The following is a 16,145-nucleotide window of genomic DNA, read 5'->3' as shown; positions in this document are numbered from 1 at the left end:
GTCTTGGCTAATTCTCATTCTCATTGTCCTCATGATTCACCTGCACTAGTCTGTCAGAACAGTCTTGGTCACAGATGCCTTGTCAATTCCACTTGCCTTGGCTTGAGCCCGTGTCCTTGGGCGAGGTCTCGGGCGAGGAGTGGGTTGTGTACCCGAATGCTCCATCTCGTAAGGAGGTCCCCCTGTGAGCCCTGGATCCTGTGACATTGGCCAAGGGTACGGCTGGTTTTCCATTACAATGGCCACAGCGAGAGGTTTCTCGTACTCCAAGGATAAGTGTTCACTGATTTTGAGCATATCAGGATGTACTATGGGGGCCCAGTGAAAGTGCCGGTCTGTTGTATCCTCCGCACCTTCGCATGTGGCCAGAATCTGCTCAGGAATCGTCAAATGGCGAAGAACTTGGGCCTTCAGTGTCTTGTCAAACAGAAGATGATAGATCTCGAGGTCATTGGCAGGAAGTCGGTCTAGATAAGTGCGCAGGATGACCAGCTCAAACAGGTTGAGATCCAGATTTTGTAACTCATGATTCTCGAAGGTTTTCGGATTTTGCAGCTGCACGTGCAAGTGTTGCAAGAAAGGTTCGATGAGCGATGCATCACCAAGAAGGATGGGAATTGGGTGAGCTAAACGAAAGTTTGCAGTTTTTGACACTTTATCCCTGCCTTGCCCTAGCAAATCGTGGAGCTCTTTAATGATCGGATGGGGGCGAGCATCAGTGAGTATTTGAAAGACTGAGAAAAAGGCATCTTGAAGTGCAGTAGTGACCCGTGTGTTCGTGTAATTGTATAAACTGGCAGCATCCTCCATCAGCAAACTCGCAAGACTCTGGTGCATCTGGTGCCAGACTTGCCATGCACTGCCACACGCCACCACATTGCCAGAAAAGTCTATGGTATTATAAATGACCTACGAATTTCTACGATATGTATTTATGGCACCATGCAACCACCATGCTTACTACGAATCAACTTACAAGCCATAGATTTGACAGATTGCCACAATTCCATATTTATTTTGTATACGATACTGTGCTATTATTACTTGCTAATCAGCACCTCGCGCGGTCCGGATGACAAGCTCGCGATGCTCAGCTTGACCCTGCTACACAACTACGTTAGCACACAGTAATTCAACATGGCTCAGAGAATGCTCACCGTCAGTCATCATCCTCCGACATGCGGATGTTGTCGTCAACATTGTCAGCACCTTCGGAGGAGTCCGCAGTCAGATCGATCATGAAGTCATTGTTCTTGTGCTGCAGATGTGCATGGGCATCTTGACAGATTGCATGCCACTTAGGCTCCTTCAGGCCCTTCGTGCGATTGTAGTATATCTTTGCCTCGTTCCCCCACGGCTCATCTTTAAAACTTTCCTTGGAGTTCCTTGCACCACCATGACGAGCGCTGTCATCTGGTTCCTTGATTGAGTTCATCTCGTCTTTCCATACAGCGAGTGCCCGTTGCACCTGGGATGAAAAAAAGTTGAGCTGCCAGGCGGGCAATGATAATGTGATGGACTGACAGCAGCGCTACACAATGCAAGTGCTCCCGCGGGCTCACCATATTCCACCTCACTCTTCATGGTGAGTTGAAGATGGTAGGCAAAGGTCTCCATAATCAGAGGGCCACGAAATGCGCCCGGATGGGTCTGGTAGAGACTCTCAGTGGTGAAAGCGGGCATGAATAGAAGAGAACTAACTGTCACCTGCAGGTCAAGATACAAGAAGTTCTTGCTTTTCAGCTGCGCTTCGATCCAGGCCTTCCTACGCTTGATGGTGGTGTAGTTGCCCTCCATATCTGCTGAGTTCCAAATCATGTCGAGGATCCGTAGCGCGGTTTTACCAATGTCCCTGCGATATGTACGAAGTGCCACCTGCGCCTGAGAAAACCCAATCACGAGAACAGTGAGAATATGAAAGAAATAATACAACATGACGCACCACAGCATAGATGGCGGGGTGCTCGGATCGTGGTTTTCCGTTGTCGTCGAGTTCCGGCAGGCCAATGAAGATCTTCGTCCAAATAGACTTCACCATGCTCTTGAAGTCTGAGTGGCTGTTGGAACCAAAAGGGTCAGGGAGAGTAGCGGCCCAGCTAATGAGCGCCGGGATGAATTTTCGCTGCCAAAGAAGAAGGTGCTTCCCGCGCGCTGGAAAAGGTAGGTCTTTGTTACACCAGTATGGGGTAGGTTGTTTGTTCACACACCCAGCTCCACGTTCCTTCTTATCGATCTCCGCGATGGCTGCAGGCTTCAAGACGATGCCCACCTGCAGAACAATAGGTCATGTATGTCTGGTGATACGTACAGAGGAAACACCTACCTGTTTTTTCTTGACCAGGTTCGTGGTGATGGAACCTTCATGTTGGGTAATATTGTTGGTCCGATGAGCGGCACGCGCAGCGCACAGGACTTCAGCACCCTCATCCTTCTCGAATTCACCTTCGATCGGTGCATCTGAGTCCTCACCATTTGTCAGTGAGGTTTTGGAGGAGTTCTCAGAACGAGTTAAATATCTTTTCCACCCAGACTTCAAACCACCAATCTCCGCCACCGCCTTCACACGCTTGCTCTCGTACACACTACCAAAAGGCCGTGAGTGATTACTATGCTAGACAACGTCAGACATGAGAGCTGACAATTTTTCACTGGCAGGTGCCTTGCATTTCGTTGCCATTGATGTCACGCTACGCATTGGCGCAGTCACCGCTTCCTTCCATTTCTCGATAATTTGACTTCTAAGTGCTGTCTTCTTCTATGTATGTGGTTCAGCACTGGGTTTCTGTGGCAGTAGAGTGATGGTACAGCTAACCTTCTTGTTTCCCTCCTTAGCTTTCTCAGAAGCCAAGAATTTCTTCCACAGTCCTTTGGTGGAGTTGCTCAAGCCCACAGGTTCCATACCCAGATCGTCCATGTCCTTATCATCAGCATCAATGTCACCAAGTTCCTCCGCCATCACTGCAATGTCAAAATTGGAGTCATTGGCGCGATCCTCGTCCTCATCCAAGGCATCACCGCTGCATGTGAGGTAGTCAAGATCCCCTCCGCTATCTCCCGCAGAGTCAGCAAAGTCATTTTTTTGGTCTCCAGCATCGTCAACCTGGCCTTCCGACGCCGAGTCAACAGCAGATACTGGAGGTATTGAAGGCTCTGGGCTAGCTTCAGCAAAGGCATGTGTCTCAGGCTCGCCTCGCTCGATGCTGCTGATAGCCGAGTCATGGATCACCTTCAAAGCTGTGGAGGTATGTACAGGAGGTACGTGGATCAGATGGAGATCAGGTCGCAATGACTGACGTTTTCCGTCATCTCGTTGCATAGAATCCTCCCTTTCAGCAATCCGATGAACTGACGCAGTGCGTCGCTCAGCCTTCTGGACCTTTTTGAGCTCTTTTCTTGCTTTGTCTGCTTGTATCTTGGCTTGCGTGCCTCTCTTCTGCTTGGCATTGATGACAGGAGCAGTGGGATTTTTGTTCGCAGTTGAGCGACTGGGCCGCACAGGCACACGCGTCAGGCATTCAGCATCGACAATTGCAGAAGGATGTAGTAAGTTGGATGTTGCTTTCTTAGGTGCCATCACCCCACCAGATTGACGATAGATGGAGGAGTAGAATGACGGCCATGCAAAGCGAAGATTGTAGTGTGAAGAAATGGGATGGAGGGAGAAATTTTGACCCCGAATACTTTCCGATTCCACACGCCGGTGATCAACTGACTCAGTTGAACCACCCTGAAGTGGTATGTCTGCATATCTCACCACCACCAGCACAGCTCTCATCACCGCTACATAGCTCAGTTTTTTGACCACCTTTCTGGTTATGTCTGTTCATCGCAAGTCTGTCAAGCATCTTCCATGCACCTTTGTTGATTGTCCACGTCGTTTCAAAAGTCAAAAAGGACGCACACAGCATGTACAGGCTTGTCATAGGGGTCCTCCAGGGAGGAACAACACCACCTCTCAGCCGCAGGGTTCAAGTCCTCCTTGCTTTATACATCCTGACCATAGAGCCTCTCCTCCTTCCGAGCAAAGTACCCCCCCTCCACTTCCTCGAGCTCGAAAGATCATTCATCCATATCTCACCGGTAAGACAATACTTTGCTGATATGAGCTACAGATGTTAATGAATTACTTGCCCAGGGGCTCCATGCGATGTTAACGGTGCACCTTGGCCACCAGGAGCACCACCACCACCTCGCGTGATGGCCGCTGCCAACAGCTGGTCTCCCTTTAATGATGAGGTGCAGTTCAAGACGGCTGATTTTCTTTTCCGCAAAGTGGAGATGTCCCAGCCGGATATCGACTACTTGATGGAACTCTGGGGTTTATCCTTGATGAAGCACGGTGATCTTGGGCCATTTGATAGCTATGACCATATGTATGCTGTCATTGACGATGTCGCGGAGGGCAGCGCACCGTGGAAATGCTTTGTCAGTCAGGGGGAGGCAGATCTCCCTCCTAATGCTCCTAACTGGCAGAGCGAGGAATATCATATCTAGTACCGCGATCCTCGGACTGTGATAGCCAACATGCTCGACAACCCTGACTTTGCTGGAGAATTTGATCCAGCCCCTTATATTCATGTGGATGCAAGCGACAAGCGGCGATGGTCGGACTTCATGTCTGGTAACTACTCATGGCGCCACTCCATAAGTCATGAATGACTTGCGAGAAATTCGTAACTGACCCTCCGTTCTGTCAGACGCAAATCTTCGAGGAAGACCCTTCGACAAAAGGTGCCATGTATGTGCCGATTATCCTTGGCAGTGACAAGACCACGGTTTCTGTTGCAACAGGCAATGTGGAGTACCATCCACTGTATATGTCCATCGGAAACATCCATAGTTCAGTCCGCTGAGTGCATCGTAATGGCATTGTTCCTATCGGTTTCCTGGCAATTCCGAAATGTATGTACCAGCAGGTGTTTAACTACCACAAGCTAATGATGTGTATAATTCACAGCTGATTGCAAGTATGATAAAGACCCTGCCTTTCGCTCATTCAAGCGCAAATTGTATCATCAGTCAATTACTGCGATACTTTCAACTCTAAAGCCTGGCATGCAAATGCCGGAGGTGCGTCGGTGCCCTGATGGACATTTTCGCTGTGTCATATACGATCTCGCGGCGTTTATTGCGGATTATCCCGAGCAAGTTCTGCTTACTGGGATTGTCCAAGGCTGGTGTGTGAGGTGAGTTTTCAAATCACTATTATGTGTTACCATTCCCTTTCTGATGATATTTACTAGATGTACGGTGTTAGCCTCTGACCTGGATGGTTCCGAAGCTGCCGGGCGACGATCAAAGGATCTAATGAGCATTCTTCTTCAAGAATTTCAAGGACAAGGTAGTCTACTGTGGGACAACTATGGAATTGACGACGAGATCAATGTAAATTGCAGTATTCTCATGAGAAATCAGTGCAACTCACGAGTCCCTTTAGCTGTTTATGAACAACTTTCCACGAGCAGACATCCATGAAATGATATCGTCAGATCTGCTTCACCAGATCATCAAAGGCTCCTTCAAGGATCACTTGGTTACCTGAGTGGGAGAGTATCTCGTGACGGAGCACGGTGAGAAGCGTGCAAATGAGATAATGGATGACATAGATCGACAGTGAGTCACGCAGTTCATCTGACATTATCTGACACTCACGGAACTGTAGAATTGCTGCTGCACCACCATTTCCAGGCCTCCGGCGATTTCCCCATGGGCAACGTTTTAAGCAGTGGACGGGTGATGACTCTAAAGCACTGATGAAGGTATAACCATCTTGTTTGCTGGAATTCGTACACTTACCTGCTATAAGGTTTACCTCCCCGCAATTGCTGAATATGTACCTGCGGAGATGGTTCAGGCCCTTAGCGCATTTCTTGACTTCTGCTACCTCGTGAAAAGAACAGATTTTGATGAAGACATGCTCATGATGGTGCAGAACTGTATCCAAAGATCCCATTGCCATCGGGAGATCTTTCGGTCATGTGGCATGCGTCAAGACTTCTCCCTCCCTCGGCAACACTCAATCATTCACTACCCGGAACATATACGAGAGTTTGGAGCACCAAACGGTCTCTGCTCATCCATTACAGAGTTACGACACATCACTGCTGTCAAGAAGCCCTGGTGTCGCTCGAGTTGATACAATATGCTTGGCCAGATGCTGTTGACCAATCAACGCTTAGATAAGTTAGCTGCTCTGCGCACACATTTTGTCGAATGAGGTATGATTGCACTGATGCTTCTACCGCCTCCTGCACCATTTGACAATGATGAAGAGGAGGCTGTGCCCATTGATGATGATCATGTTTTGGCCGAGGTTGTATTGGCTCGTACAAGAGGTATGCCCTGCGATATTCCACTGTTTCTTGCTACTACTAACATTACATCAAGAGCGGTCATACCCCGGTTATCTAGACGAGCTTGCTGCACATCTCAATCAACCCCAGCTACCTATGCTCACACGTCGATTTCTGTATGACCAGATTCACCGACATGACCCGGATGCAGTATCCAGTAACGTCGTTGATCTGGATGACTGCCCTATTGTGGTCAGCAAAATATCTGTCTTCCACTCCGCCGTCGCCATTTTCTATGCACCCAGTGACATTTCTGGTATCCATGGAATGCGACGCGAGCGAATACGGTCAACACCGTCATGGCATGGTCACCCTCGGAGAGACTGTGCTTTTGCAGTCGAAGACAACTCACAACCTGATTTCAAGGGTATGAGTGTCGTGCGAATACTCCTGTTCTTTTCATTTCAGCATGAGAAGGTTGACTATTCCTGTGCCCTGGTGGAGTGGTTCAGGCGGTGCAGAAGAGTAGTTGATGCAAAGACGGGAATGTGGATTGTCGAGCCGGAGTACAAATATGGTCAGCACGTCATTTCCGTTCTGCATGTTGATTGTCTTCTGCGCAATGCGCATCTCCTGCCTGTTTTTGGTTCGCGGCCACTGCCTCCAAAATTTCCCTTTTATCACTCACTCGATTGCTTTGAAGCCTTCTATGTCAATAAATATGCTGACCATCATGCGAATGAGATTGTATTCTAAACTGTAGGTAGCACAATTTTATGTCTGACTCCGTCGGAGAATATAGCTTGCGTGGCTTCATATGGTACTAACACGAGTTTCTATGGTGACATCTGGCAAAGAAAGGCCAAGCATGGCACCATACCTGCCAGACATGCCATGTGTACCAGAGCCTGCCAGACTCGTGCGAGATTGCTGATGTCGCACAATCTCGTTGGCCATAGTAATGTTCCAGTCTACAAGTAGGCGATGTTACATCGTATATGCCAGGAGGTGAGAGACAAATTAACATGCCTTGCCTGCTTGGAGGTTGCACTGATTATGATATGCTTGGGCGCAGCGATGGACAGACACCATCTGTGTTAGTGGAGTCTCCAATTTGGGCTTATACACATTGCCTGCATACCACTCCACAGTGACATGTTCTGGGCTCGTGCGAGCTATGAGCTTTGCCGGGTAGACATGTTTACCATTCGGAACAGTTTGAAGCAAGACCATCTGCCCGATCCTGCAGACATCATAAATTAAACAATCAATCCCGAGAACCTGGAGCAAGCATGAATAGAATGAAACGATGCACAACGTATCCTTGTTATTCCACAGATACACTCCATCTTGACAGAACGGGCAAACCTACCCCTTGTCAGGATCACGCCAGTTGTTTGGTATACCAAAATGATATATAATGTATGACGTATGTGACCATTGTGCACAGAGATCACAGCATATGAGCTCATCCTCATTGGATGCATCCGCATCCTCACTGTGTTCTCCGCACCCTGCACAAGCAAGAATATTAGTGTCAGCATCATCTTGTTTGGTTGATGAAGCATGCGCGCGCTGATTGCTCTTCTTAATGTCCTCCAGGAATTCATCGAAGCTATCCTGATGCTTCTTGAGAGAGGGTTCAGTGCTCTGAGTGACGTTCTGAGGGGACGGATCTTTCCGAGTCCCTGCAGATTTCTCGAAAGGGTCCCCATCTTGGGCAGTAGCATCTACTAGTATGGTTTTCATGTGGTGTTGTAACTGAAGCTCCTGAGCAAACAACTGGAGATCACCTACAGAGCACTCTGTAATCTACGCAGAGTGTGAGAAGTGAAATTACTGTTTCATAAAGGGTCACACCTGAGTGGTTGAGCTCCGGTGATATAAGACCATTGACACCTTGCGGCTGGGGTTAAATATTAGAGTGTTTGCCCCAATGTCAGTTAAAAGGCCATGATTACGCAATGAATCATAGGCGAACGTGCGATCGCCAACAAGCACTTCTGCGGTGTAGTGGCTATGATCACTGTGAAAAAGAATGCGCCCGACAAGTTTGTATTCAATGGCAGTAGCTGGATTGTGTGATCTTCCAGGTGAATCATTCAAGCACCACCTTTTAGGAAGCATCACTGGAGTGCGTGATGTAAATCCCTCTGGTGTGTCACCACAAGTCTCAGGGATAACCTGCAAGACCTCGGGCCATGCAGTGCACACCGCACTTAGTGTCATTGAGAGCGAACAGTCGATATGCTCACATGGAGCGGAAGGCAAGGTGTGCAATAATGTAGCCCCATGGTAGTCGTTTCCAACGGGTCGCCTGGGTAAGAAATAACTGAAATAATCAGCTAATGTGATGGCATCAGATTTGCACTTCGCCCGAGCAATTGAGATATCGCCTGCAACAAGTGAGAATTCGGTGATGGGACCCGAGCCTGCTTTTGTCGAGACATGCCCTCCTGGACATGTATAGACAGTAAAATGTTGCATGCCAAAGTACGCTCGTACATCCTCATTATCCACGGTCTACTCTTCAGTCAGCACATGCTAGATCAGTAGTGTAGCTGAGCAAATTGACTCACCTGTACTGCACGGTTCATCCAAGTGATCACGCACCTGTAAGATTTTGGTGGAGTTAGTTGGCACACACTGTAAATTGTGTGGTGCACAATCGTTTGACATAGGCCCAGTTTGAATGACAGCCCACTGTTCTCTTTGTGACCCATTGCTAAGATCCACTGTAAACGGCCACGGTAGTGATAGAATATAGAGGCTAGGGTTGAATCCTTAGGTACCAAAGCCAAAAAATCCCGGCGGGTATCCGGGGACCAGAGAACATATACTCAGAATCACAGCTCTAAGCCCACATCAAAGAAGCACAAGTTTTCATACCATTGATAGGACTGGAATGCCCGCAGAGCCATATAGAGTGGGAATTCACCATCCAGGCCTAAGGAATCAGATACCTTCTCAGTCTTTCCATCTATGTGGACCAGTAGGGACAAAGTGGCCATCTTCGCCATATATCACTGATTAGTAACCAGTGCCATCGGTATACCGCAAAAAAATTCTACCTTGAATAGCTTTGTACTGTCGCTCCAGTTCTGCCATGTGAAGAAAAAGCTCCTCGATACCACCCATCAAGTCATTGTCCATCCCAGTTGCATGATGAAGGAGTGAGTGCTGAGTTTCTATGGGATTGGACGTGTGAGGGACTTCTTCTGCATGCACAGGATCGATAGCACTCTTAGCAGGAAAAATCATGGAAGCAATCTTTGGGCACATCCACCACTCGATCCAGCCATTGATCTGAGGAAACAACATCTTCAGGCTATGAATAGTCTCGTCAAACTCCTCCCGTGTTGTTTGCGATGAGATCATTCGGCGAAGGTGATCGTTGAATGTGCCTTCCATATCGGCCGGTATCAATGTGCCGCTACCTCGGGTTGTAAGTCTAGTCCCAGAGTGCCAAAAGTGGGTCTCACAGCCTTGCTCATACTTAGAGACTTCGTTGTGAAGGTGCTTGCACTCTGCGGATTGTGCTTCGATTGACAGCATATGCCAACTACCGCCCTTGAGGGTAATCTTCGTCTCGACGAACTCGGATTCATGTGCAGAGCATTGGGCACCCGAGTAATCCATAATCTTCAATTCATTGATGAATCATATGTACACATGATCGGAATAGATACAACACCCACTGCAAGCAAAAACTTGTCTTGAAAGTTCGGACCAGCTGCGACGACAATGCACTGATTGAGATGATGGAAATGGGGTTGATGATGTTCTGCACTGAGACCGTCAGCCCAGGTATACATCACCGGGACCCACTAGCAGAGCACAGTGCTAAATGTGCAAGTGACAATGAGATGTCCATCCCGAAAAAAAGACTGGTCTGCATCCGTCACAAATCCATGATGACCAGCATCTGGACCACCTGCTGCAAGAAGAATCCAGTCTTCCACTGAGTCCGTGATGATCTGCTTCATAAACTCGGTTTGCATGATGAAGAAGGTTGGGCCAGTGAAGCTTGAGTTGATAATGAACTCCTGCTTCAATTTCTCGTTCAGAGAACCAAGGGAGTGAAGGACTCCGAACGCGCCCTTGCCAGCAGCAGGCAAGAGACCGAGATGGGCATGACTCTTTGACATTTCATAGCGTGCAGCTCTCGGGTTTGCCAGCACTGGGGTGATCTCTGCGAGGGGTACAGAGTCAGGTGCAGTATCTCTGGTGCGCAGTTCATGCGCACTGGCTCCAGGACGTCGCAGTACCTGAGCATCAAAAGCCACTTCTTCGGCTTTCGAAAGTGGCACACCGGGAGGACGAGGATGAGCATGTTCTCCCTCGTGCTCCCAGACTAGAAACTCTTGCCCATCGCGCGTAACTCTGTAGTGAAACACCTTTGCCTGACATGCATGCAGGACAAGCTTTGAGTCACGACAGCGAGGATTGCGGCATCCTTGCTGGAGTTGAATTTGACGTTGAGCTGGGTCCATTTTCGGCCAGATGAGATACAGGCAAGTGATGCATTGAAATACACCCAAGCAAACACGGACTTCGGCACCACCTTTGCTAGGCCTGTTTCCTTGTGATCGCCACTGCCATTTTGTCTGCTTCCATTTCTTGTCATCCATATTAATGGGCTCCTCACGTCGCACAGAACTGCTGGGCCAGTCCAATGCATCAACTACAAGGTGAACGAGTGAGACGTCAATTTGGGTAAATGTATGTAGTATGCACCTATTTTGTCTGCCTCACTCACATGGCACTTCTCGCTAGTCGTTCTCTCGCCCACAAGGTCTCGCGAGGCCTCGCCTGAATGAGGCTGAGTGCCGCCAGGTCTTTGACGCTCGCCGTGGACATCATTCCGAGGAAGACTAGGCGGCCAGTAGGAAATATGAGGGGTATACGAGGGGTAAGGCATGAAAGGAGGGGGAAACACTGCATAAGGAGGAAAAGACGGGGGATATGGAGTCTGCATACTGAATGGAAAGGGGGTGCTGCTATGTGCATGCAGGGTACCCAGATCGCGTGGCGATGCATTATGATCAGGCTCGGTTCCATCGGCTGCGGGATAGATTGCCCCAGACTGATGTCCTCCAAAGTGCGCTTCTTGTATGACTGGGGTATGGTTCAGAATATTAGTGGGATGTGCATCGGGTGCAAATGGAATGTCGGAATAAGGTAGAGAAGACTGGTGTGCGTTGAAGCCTGGCATGAGGGCTTCAGTGGCACACCTTTCAGTCATGTTACCTGAACTGAACTCCCATTTACCCTGACATTGTCATGAACTGGACAGCCAGCGGACGTCAGCCCATTGTCACCATGTTGACCTCTACCAGCAGTGGGCCCATATCTTTCATGTGTGGGATACTAGCAGTGGGCCCACCGCTAGTGTTCTTATCCCAGTGCTCGGCCCACTAGCAGGGCATATTACAGTGTTGTAACTGTTAAGCAATGGGCCCACCGCCACAGGTCAGAGGGTGGGCCAACGCCAGAGCATGTTATCGCCATCAATGGGCCCACTGCCAAAGTATGATCAATGAGCAGTGGGCCCATCACCACGAGTGTAAGATGACGGATGGGCCCACCGCCAAAGGTCAGAGTGTTGGCCATGGCCAGAGCATGTTTGTCTGAGCAATCGGCCCACCGCCAGAGTATGACGAATGAGATGACGGATGGGCCCACCGCCAAAGGTCAGAGTGTTGGCCATGGCCAGAGCATGTTTGTCTGAGCAATCGGCCCACCGCCAGAGTATGACGAATGAGATGACGGATGGGCCCACCGCCAAAGGTCAGAGTGTTGGCCATGGCCAGAGCATGTTTGTCTGAGCAATCGGCCCATCACCAGAGTATGACGAATGAGATGACGGATGGGCCCACCGCCAAAGGTCAGAGTGTTGGCCATGGCCAGAGCATGTTTGTCTGAGCAATCGGCCCACTGCCAAAGTATGACGAATGAGCAGTGGGCCGATCGCCCAGAGTGTAACCTGAAGGATGGGCCCACCGCCAAAGGTTAGAGGGTTGACGATTGCCAGAGCATGTTATCGCCAGCAATCGGCCCATCGCCAAAGCACCCTCAGTGAGGGCCTTACTGCAAGCACCCATGGGATAGGTCATCGCCAGGACATGTTTCCACCAGCAATTGGCCCACCGCCAAAGATCAGAGGGTTGGCCATGGCCAGAGCATGTTTGTCTGAGCAATCGGCCCACCGCCAGAGTATGACGAATGAGCAGTGGGCCGATCGCCCAGAGTGTAACCTGAAGGATGGGCCCACCGCCAAAGGTTAGAGGGTTGACGATTTCCAGAGCATGTTATTGCCAGCAGTCGGCCCATCGCCAAAGCACCCTCAGTGAGGGCCTTACTGCAAGCACCCATGGGATAGGTCATCGCCAGGACATGTTTCCACCAGCAATCGGCCCACCACCAAAAGCCAGTGGGTTGGCCAATGCCAGAGCATGTTATCGCCAGCAATCGGCCCACCGCCAAAGGCCAGTGGGTTGACGATCACCAGGATATGTCATTGCCACCAATGGGCCCATTGTCACATACAGCCCTGCAGTTTCCGGGCGCATTGGTGGTGATGACGTGCTCTGGTGATCGCCAATCCTCTGACCTTTGCCGGTGGGCCCATCACTCACCAGCACTCATGGCGGAGGGCCAATTGGTGGCAAAAACACGGCTTGGCGATGGCCAACCCTCTGACCCTTGGCAGTGGGCCCTTTGCTGGCGGAGCGATATTCCCATGCAGTGAAGCTTTCACTCAGGTCCTTTGGCGATGGGCCAATTGCTGGCAACAACATGCCTTGGTGATGGTGAGCGCAGTCCGCCCATCTCAAGAGTACACTGGAGGAGCGATGGGCTTTAGAGCTTAGTGATGCAGAAGTGAATGTATCCATTTTGTACTGGTATACAAGCTGTTACATAGCGGTCATATATTGCTAACACCAGAATGCTCAAAGACACTAGTTCAGTTGCTGCGATACGCCTCACCACGAATGTCCCTCAGAATGTACCCCATTTGGAACACGGTCGAGCTGGCATTGAGGTTCGCAATGTGCATATCCTCAGTGAGGTTGAGCTCATGCTGAAGACGTACAATGCGCTCCCGCAACATGGCGCGACGACGACTAACCGCAAAGCTATCACCTTCGTCATCGTCCACTATGAATAAGGTCAACATCAGACTGAAGGTTGCCAGGGATGTACTCACTGGAACTGTCTGCCTCTGCTGCGATCTGCACAAACGATCTACCGAGGTGGGCCACTTGTGAGCCAGAAGCGGCATTCGTCTCTCCAGGGACTGCCATTGGCAGCAGCTGTGTGGTATCTGGGAATAAGCCTGGAACCTGTTCCCAATGGGTGGGACGATGGATCGGCAGCTCATCTGGAAGTGCTGCCAGACTTGGCATCCTGGAAGTAACAGTGACTGGCTCAATGCTGCCTTTCATATAGTGAATGACAGGTGCATCGTGGCGGAAATTGCTGTCATCGAAAGTGCGAGCTGGCGAGTGAGAGGGCGCCGATGGCGGAGGCGGTGGACTTAAAACATCGTCCAACAAAGGCCGCCTCTTTGGAGGCGAAGTGCTGGGACTATTTAGCCACCGGACCTGGCTACGCACAGGCGTCGCGCCAGGGCTGTCTATCACCAGAGCTCGCCGTCGTCCTGGCGTGGCAGGAGGACTATTGTCAAAGTCCAGCAGTTTCGGCACTGGTTCCGCGTCAAGTGTCTCGTCCACCAGCATGCCCCTCGCCATCGGCGTACTTGCTTGACTATCGAAGTGGATGGATGTACGTGGTGTAGTGTCAAGGGGCTCAGCGATGAGCGATCGTCGAGGGAGTTGGGAGGTGTCAGGAGTGCGAAAGTCGAAAGTGTGAGCTGGTGGAGGAAGGGGAGTAGCTTCCAACAGGGCGCGTCGAGGGATTGGCGAGATGCCAGGAGTGTCGAAGTCGAACATTCCACCGGGCGCAGTGGGGGTGGAATCTGAGATGAGTGCATGCCTATGGATTGGCGAACTGCCACGACTTTCATCCCAAGCTGGCACCAGAGGGTCAGGAATAAGTGCGCGACTTCCCTCCACAGGCGCCACAGATCCAGATGACGCCTGTACCTTTGGCGAGGCGTGGCGGTGAAGATGCTCATGTGGCGAGTTGGATGGCGCAAATGGAGCTGCCAGGGACGGGGTAGTGTGGCGGGGCGTGAGGGGTGTCTGAGAAGCAGAGTGGAGAGGCAAGGAGATCTGGGCAGATCCAGGAGAGTCAAGGAGATCCGAAATGAGTGGACGACGGGGCTCAGCGATACTATCCTCCTCATCCGACTCGCCCATCGTAATGTCCAGCGTGTCAGGAGGTTCCGCGTCACTGGCCATGGCAGGTAGATTGTGGCGAGCAGACAAGTCTTCGATCAGTCCTGGATCGCGGGAGATCAGTTGTAGAAAGGGGATTGATATGACATAGAAAGGTCAGATAACATCACAAAGGAGTCAGATTGCACAAGGAGAGCAATAGAACTTACTGTTGGGAGCCATGAGAACTTGCGGCAGGTCACACTGACCTTGAGAGACTTGAGAAATTGTGCAAGTCCAGCGATCACGTGCAAAGCATGTGGTCACGTGGCGTGTGAAGTTGAACTTGGTGCAGATCGCGTCTGCCAGCTCATAGCGTCGTCTGCTCCGCCTCCGCTGTACTGCAACCTCTGCTTTTGAAACACCCTCACGCTTTCTTCTGCCAAGCTCGCCATGACTCTGGATATCGACCCCAACTATGTTCTGCAGGCCGCGCGACTGACGGCCATTGTTGCAGCGGCACCTCGCCAGGACGACCCTCGCTATTCGGACTGGGAGGCGAGGATTTACCTCGAAGTGGTAAGTCATCGGTCGCAGGTCTGGCATACCCTCACCGAATATGCCACACAGAGTCGGCTTGAAAAGAGTTTCCCGCAGCCCTTGAAGTCGTTGAGGATGCCTGGCATCATTATCAGTGCATTGCTGGAATTCACCCGGGCGTACCAGCAGAAGGCCCTGGCGCGGCTGGACCACATATCGAACGATGATGAGAGGATATACAAGAGGTACCCTCTGGCTGTGCGCGAGTATGGGGAGTGTAAGGACCTGGGAAGGCAGTGGTGGACTGAAGGTGAGTCGCAAGCGTTGTGAGGCATCGAGCGACACACTGACTGCACCAGATCCATATTGCAAGCTGCCACCGGTGAAGAGTACGCCAGCGGAGGGCTGGGGCAATGTGCCAGCCGATGACGACACCCAGAGATGTGGCGAGGAGGACCTGGCTATCGGGGACCTCGTCACCAAGGGGAAAGGCAAGGAGAGAGCTGACAACGACGTCGGGACAGGCATGGTGGGTGAGCGTATCGTCCATGTGGAGGCGGGAGAGGACAAGGGAAAGGGCAAGAGCAAGGAGAAGGTGCAGGGAAAGGCGGCGCATGCGATGAGCGAGGAAGAGGATGGGGGAGAGGGAGAGGGAGAGGGAGAGGGAGAGGGAGAGGGAGAGGGAGAGGGAGAGGGAGAGGGAGAGGGAGAGGGAGAGGGAGAGGGAGAGGGAGAGGGAGAGGGAGAGGGAGAGGGAGAGGGAGAGGGAGAGGGAGAGGGAGAGGGAGAGGGAGAGGAGCAGGAGGGCGAGGATGATGACGATGCTGACAGTGATGAGGACAACGATGCCGACAAAGATGACAATGATGAGATGGCGGAAGACGTGCCGGGTGCAGGCCAGCCTGAATTCATCAAGGTCGATGCGGTGTCGCCCCCTCCGCCAACTGCCAGACCAATATCGATCTCGCCAGCTGCCCCATCACTCTGAAAGCGCAAGGCGGTCATCACAGAGTCGAGTGAGGAGAGTGAG

At 51.0% G+C, this 16,145-nt stretch overlaps 6 protein-coding genes across 6 annotated transcripts; 3 read left to right on the top strand and 3 right to left on the bottom strand.

Moving 5' to 3' along the window:
- Positions 1–1,159: 1,159 nt before the first annotated feature.
- SCP_1403260 (hypothetical protein) lies at positions 1,160–3,574 on the bottom strand (the record flags this gene model as incomplete). The annotated part of the gene is made up of 7 exons (XM_027764030.1): positions 1,160–1,468; positions 1,525–1,650; positions 1,702–1,881; positions 1,943–2,269; positions 2,324–2,582; positions 2,640–2,755; positions 2,813–3,574. The coding sequence occupies 7 exons, from the start codon at positions 3,572–3,574 to the stop codon at positions 1,160–1,162; spliced, it is 2,079 nt and encodes a 692-aa protein (XP_027619831.1).
- Positions 3,575–4,197: 623 nt separating this feature from the next.
- SCP_1403250 (hypothetical protein) lies at positions 4,198–4,494 on the top strand (the record flags this gene model as incomplete). Its single annotated transcript, XM_027764029.1, has 1 exon — positions 4,198–4,494. The coding sequence occupies one exon, from the start codon at positions 4,198–4,200 to the stop codon at positions 4,492–4,494; it is 297 nt and encodes a 98-aa protein (XP_027619830.1).
- A 1,738-nt stretch (positions 4,495–6,232) lies between these two features.
- SCP_1403240 (hypothetical protein) lies at positions 6,233–6,826 on the top strand (the record flags this gene model as incomplete). The annotated part of the gene is made up of 3 exons (XM_027764028.1): positions 6,233–6,335; positions 6,388–6,731; positions 6,806–6,826. The coding sequence occupies 3 exons, from the start codon at positions 6,233–6,235 to the stop codon at positions 6,824–6,826; spliced, it is 468 nt and encodes a 155-aa protein (XP_027619829.1).
- A 3,294-nt stretch (positions 6,827–10,120) lies between these two features.
- Positions 10,121–11,508, bottom strand: SCP_1403230 (hypothetical protein; the record flags this gene model as incomplete). The annotated part of the gene is made up of 2 exons (XM_027764027.1): positions 10,121–10,977; positions 11,031–11,508. The coding sequence occupies 2 exons, from the start codon at positions 11,506–11,508 to the stop codon at positions 10,121–10,123; spliced, it is 1,335 nt and encodes a 444-aa protein (XP_027619828.1).
- Positions 11,509–13,260: 1,752 nt separating this feature from the next.
- SCP_1403220 (hypothetical protein) lies at positions 13,261–14,659 on the bottom strand (the record flags this gene model as incomplete). The annotated part of the gene is made up of 2 exons (XM_027764026.1): positions 13,261–13,454; positions 13,504–14,659. The coding sequence occupies 2 exons, from the start codon at positions 14,657–14,659 to the stop codon at positions 13,261–13,263; spliced, it is 1,350 nt and encodes a 449-aa protein (XP_027619827.1).
- Positions 14,660–15,028: 369 nt separating this feature from the next.
- SCP_1403210 (hypothetical protein) lies at positions 15,029–16,103 on the top strand (the record flags this gene model as incomplete). The annotated part of the gene is made up of 3 exons (XM_027764025.1): positions 15,029–15,154; positions 15,206–15,425; positions 15,475–16,103. The coding sequence occupies 3 exons, from the start codon at positions 15,029–15,031 to the stop codon at positions 16,101–16,103; spliced, it is 975 nt and encodes a 324-aa protein (XP_027619826.1).
- Positions 16,104–16,145: the final 42 nt, after the last annotated feature.

This window comes from Sparassis crispa (assembly GCF_003851025.1).
Source record: "Sparassis crispa DNA, contig_000013F, whole genome shotgun sequence".
Classification (NCBI taxonomy): domain Eukaryota; kingdom Fungi; phylum Basidiomycota; class Agaricomycetes; order Polyporales; family Sparassidaceae; genus Sparassis; species Sparassis crispa.
Note: the sequence above shows the minus strand (reverse complement) of the source record. Positions and strands in the feature narration are given on the sequence as shown.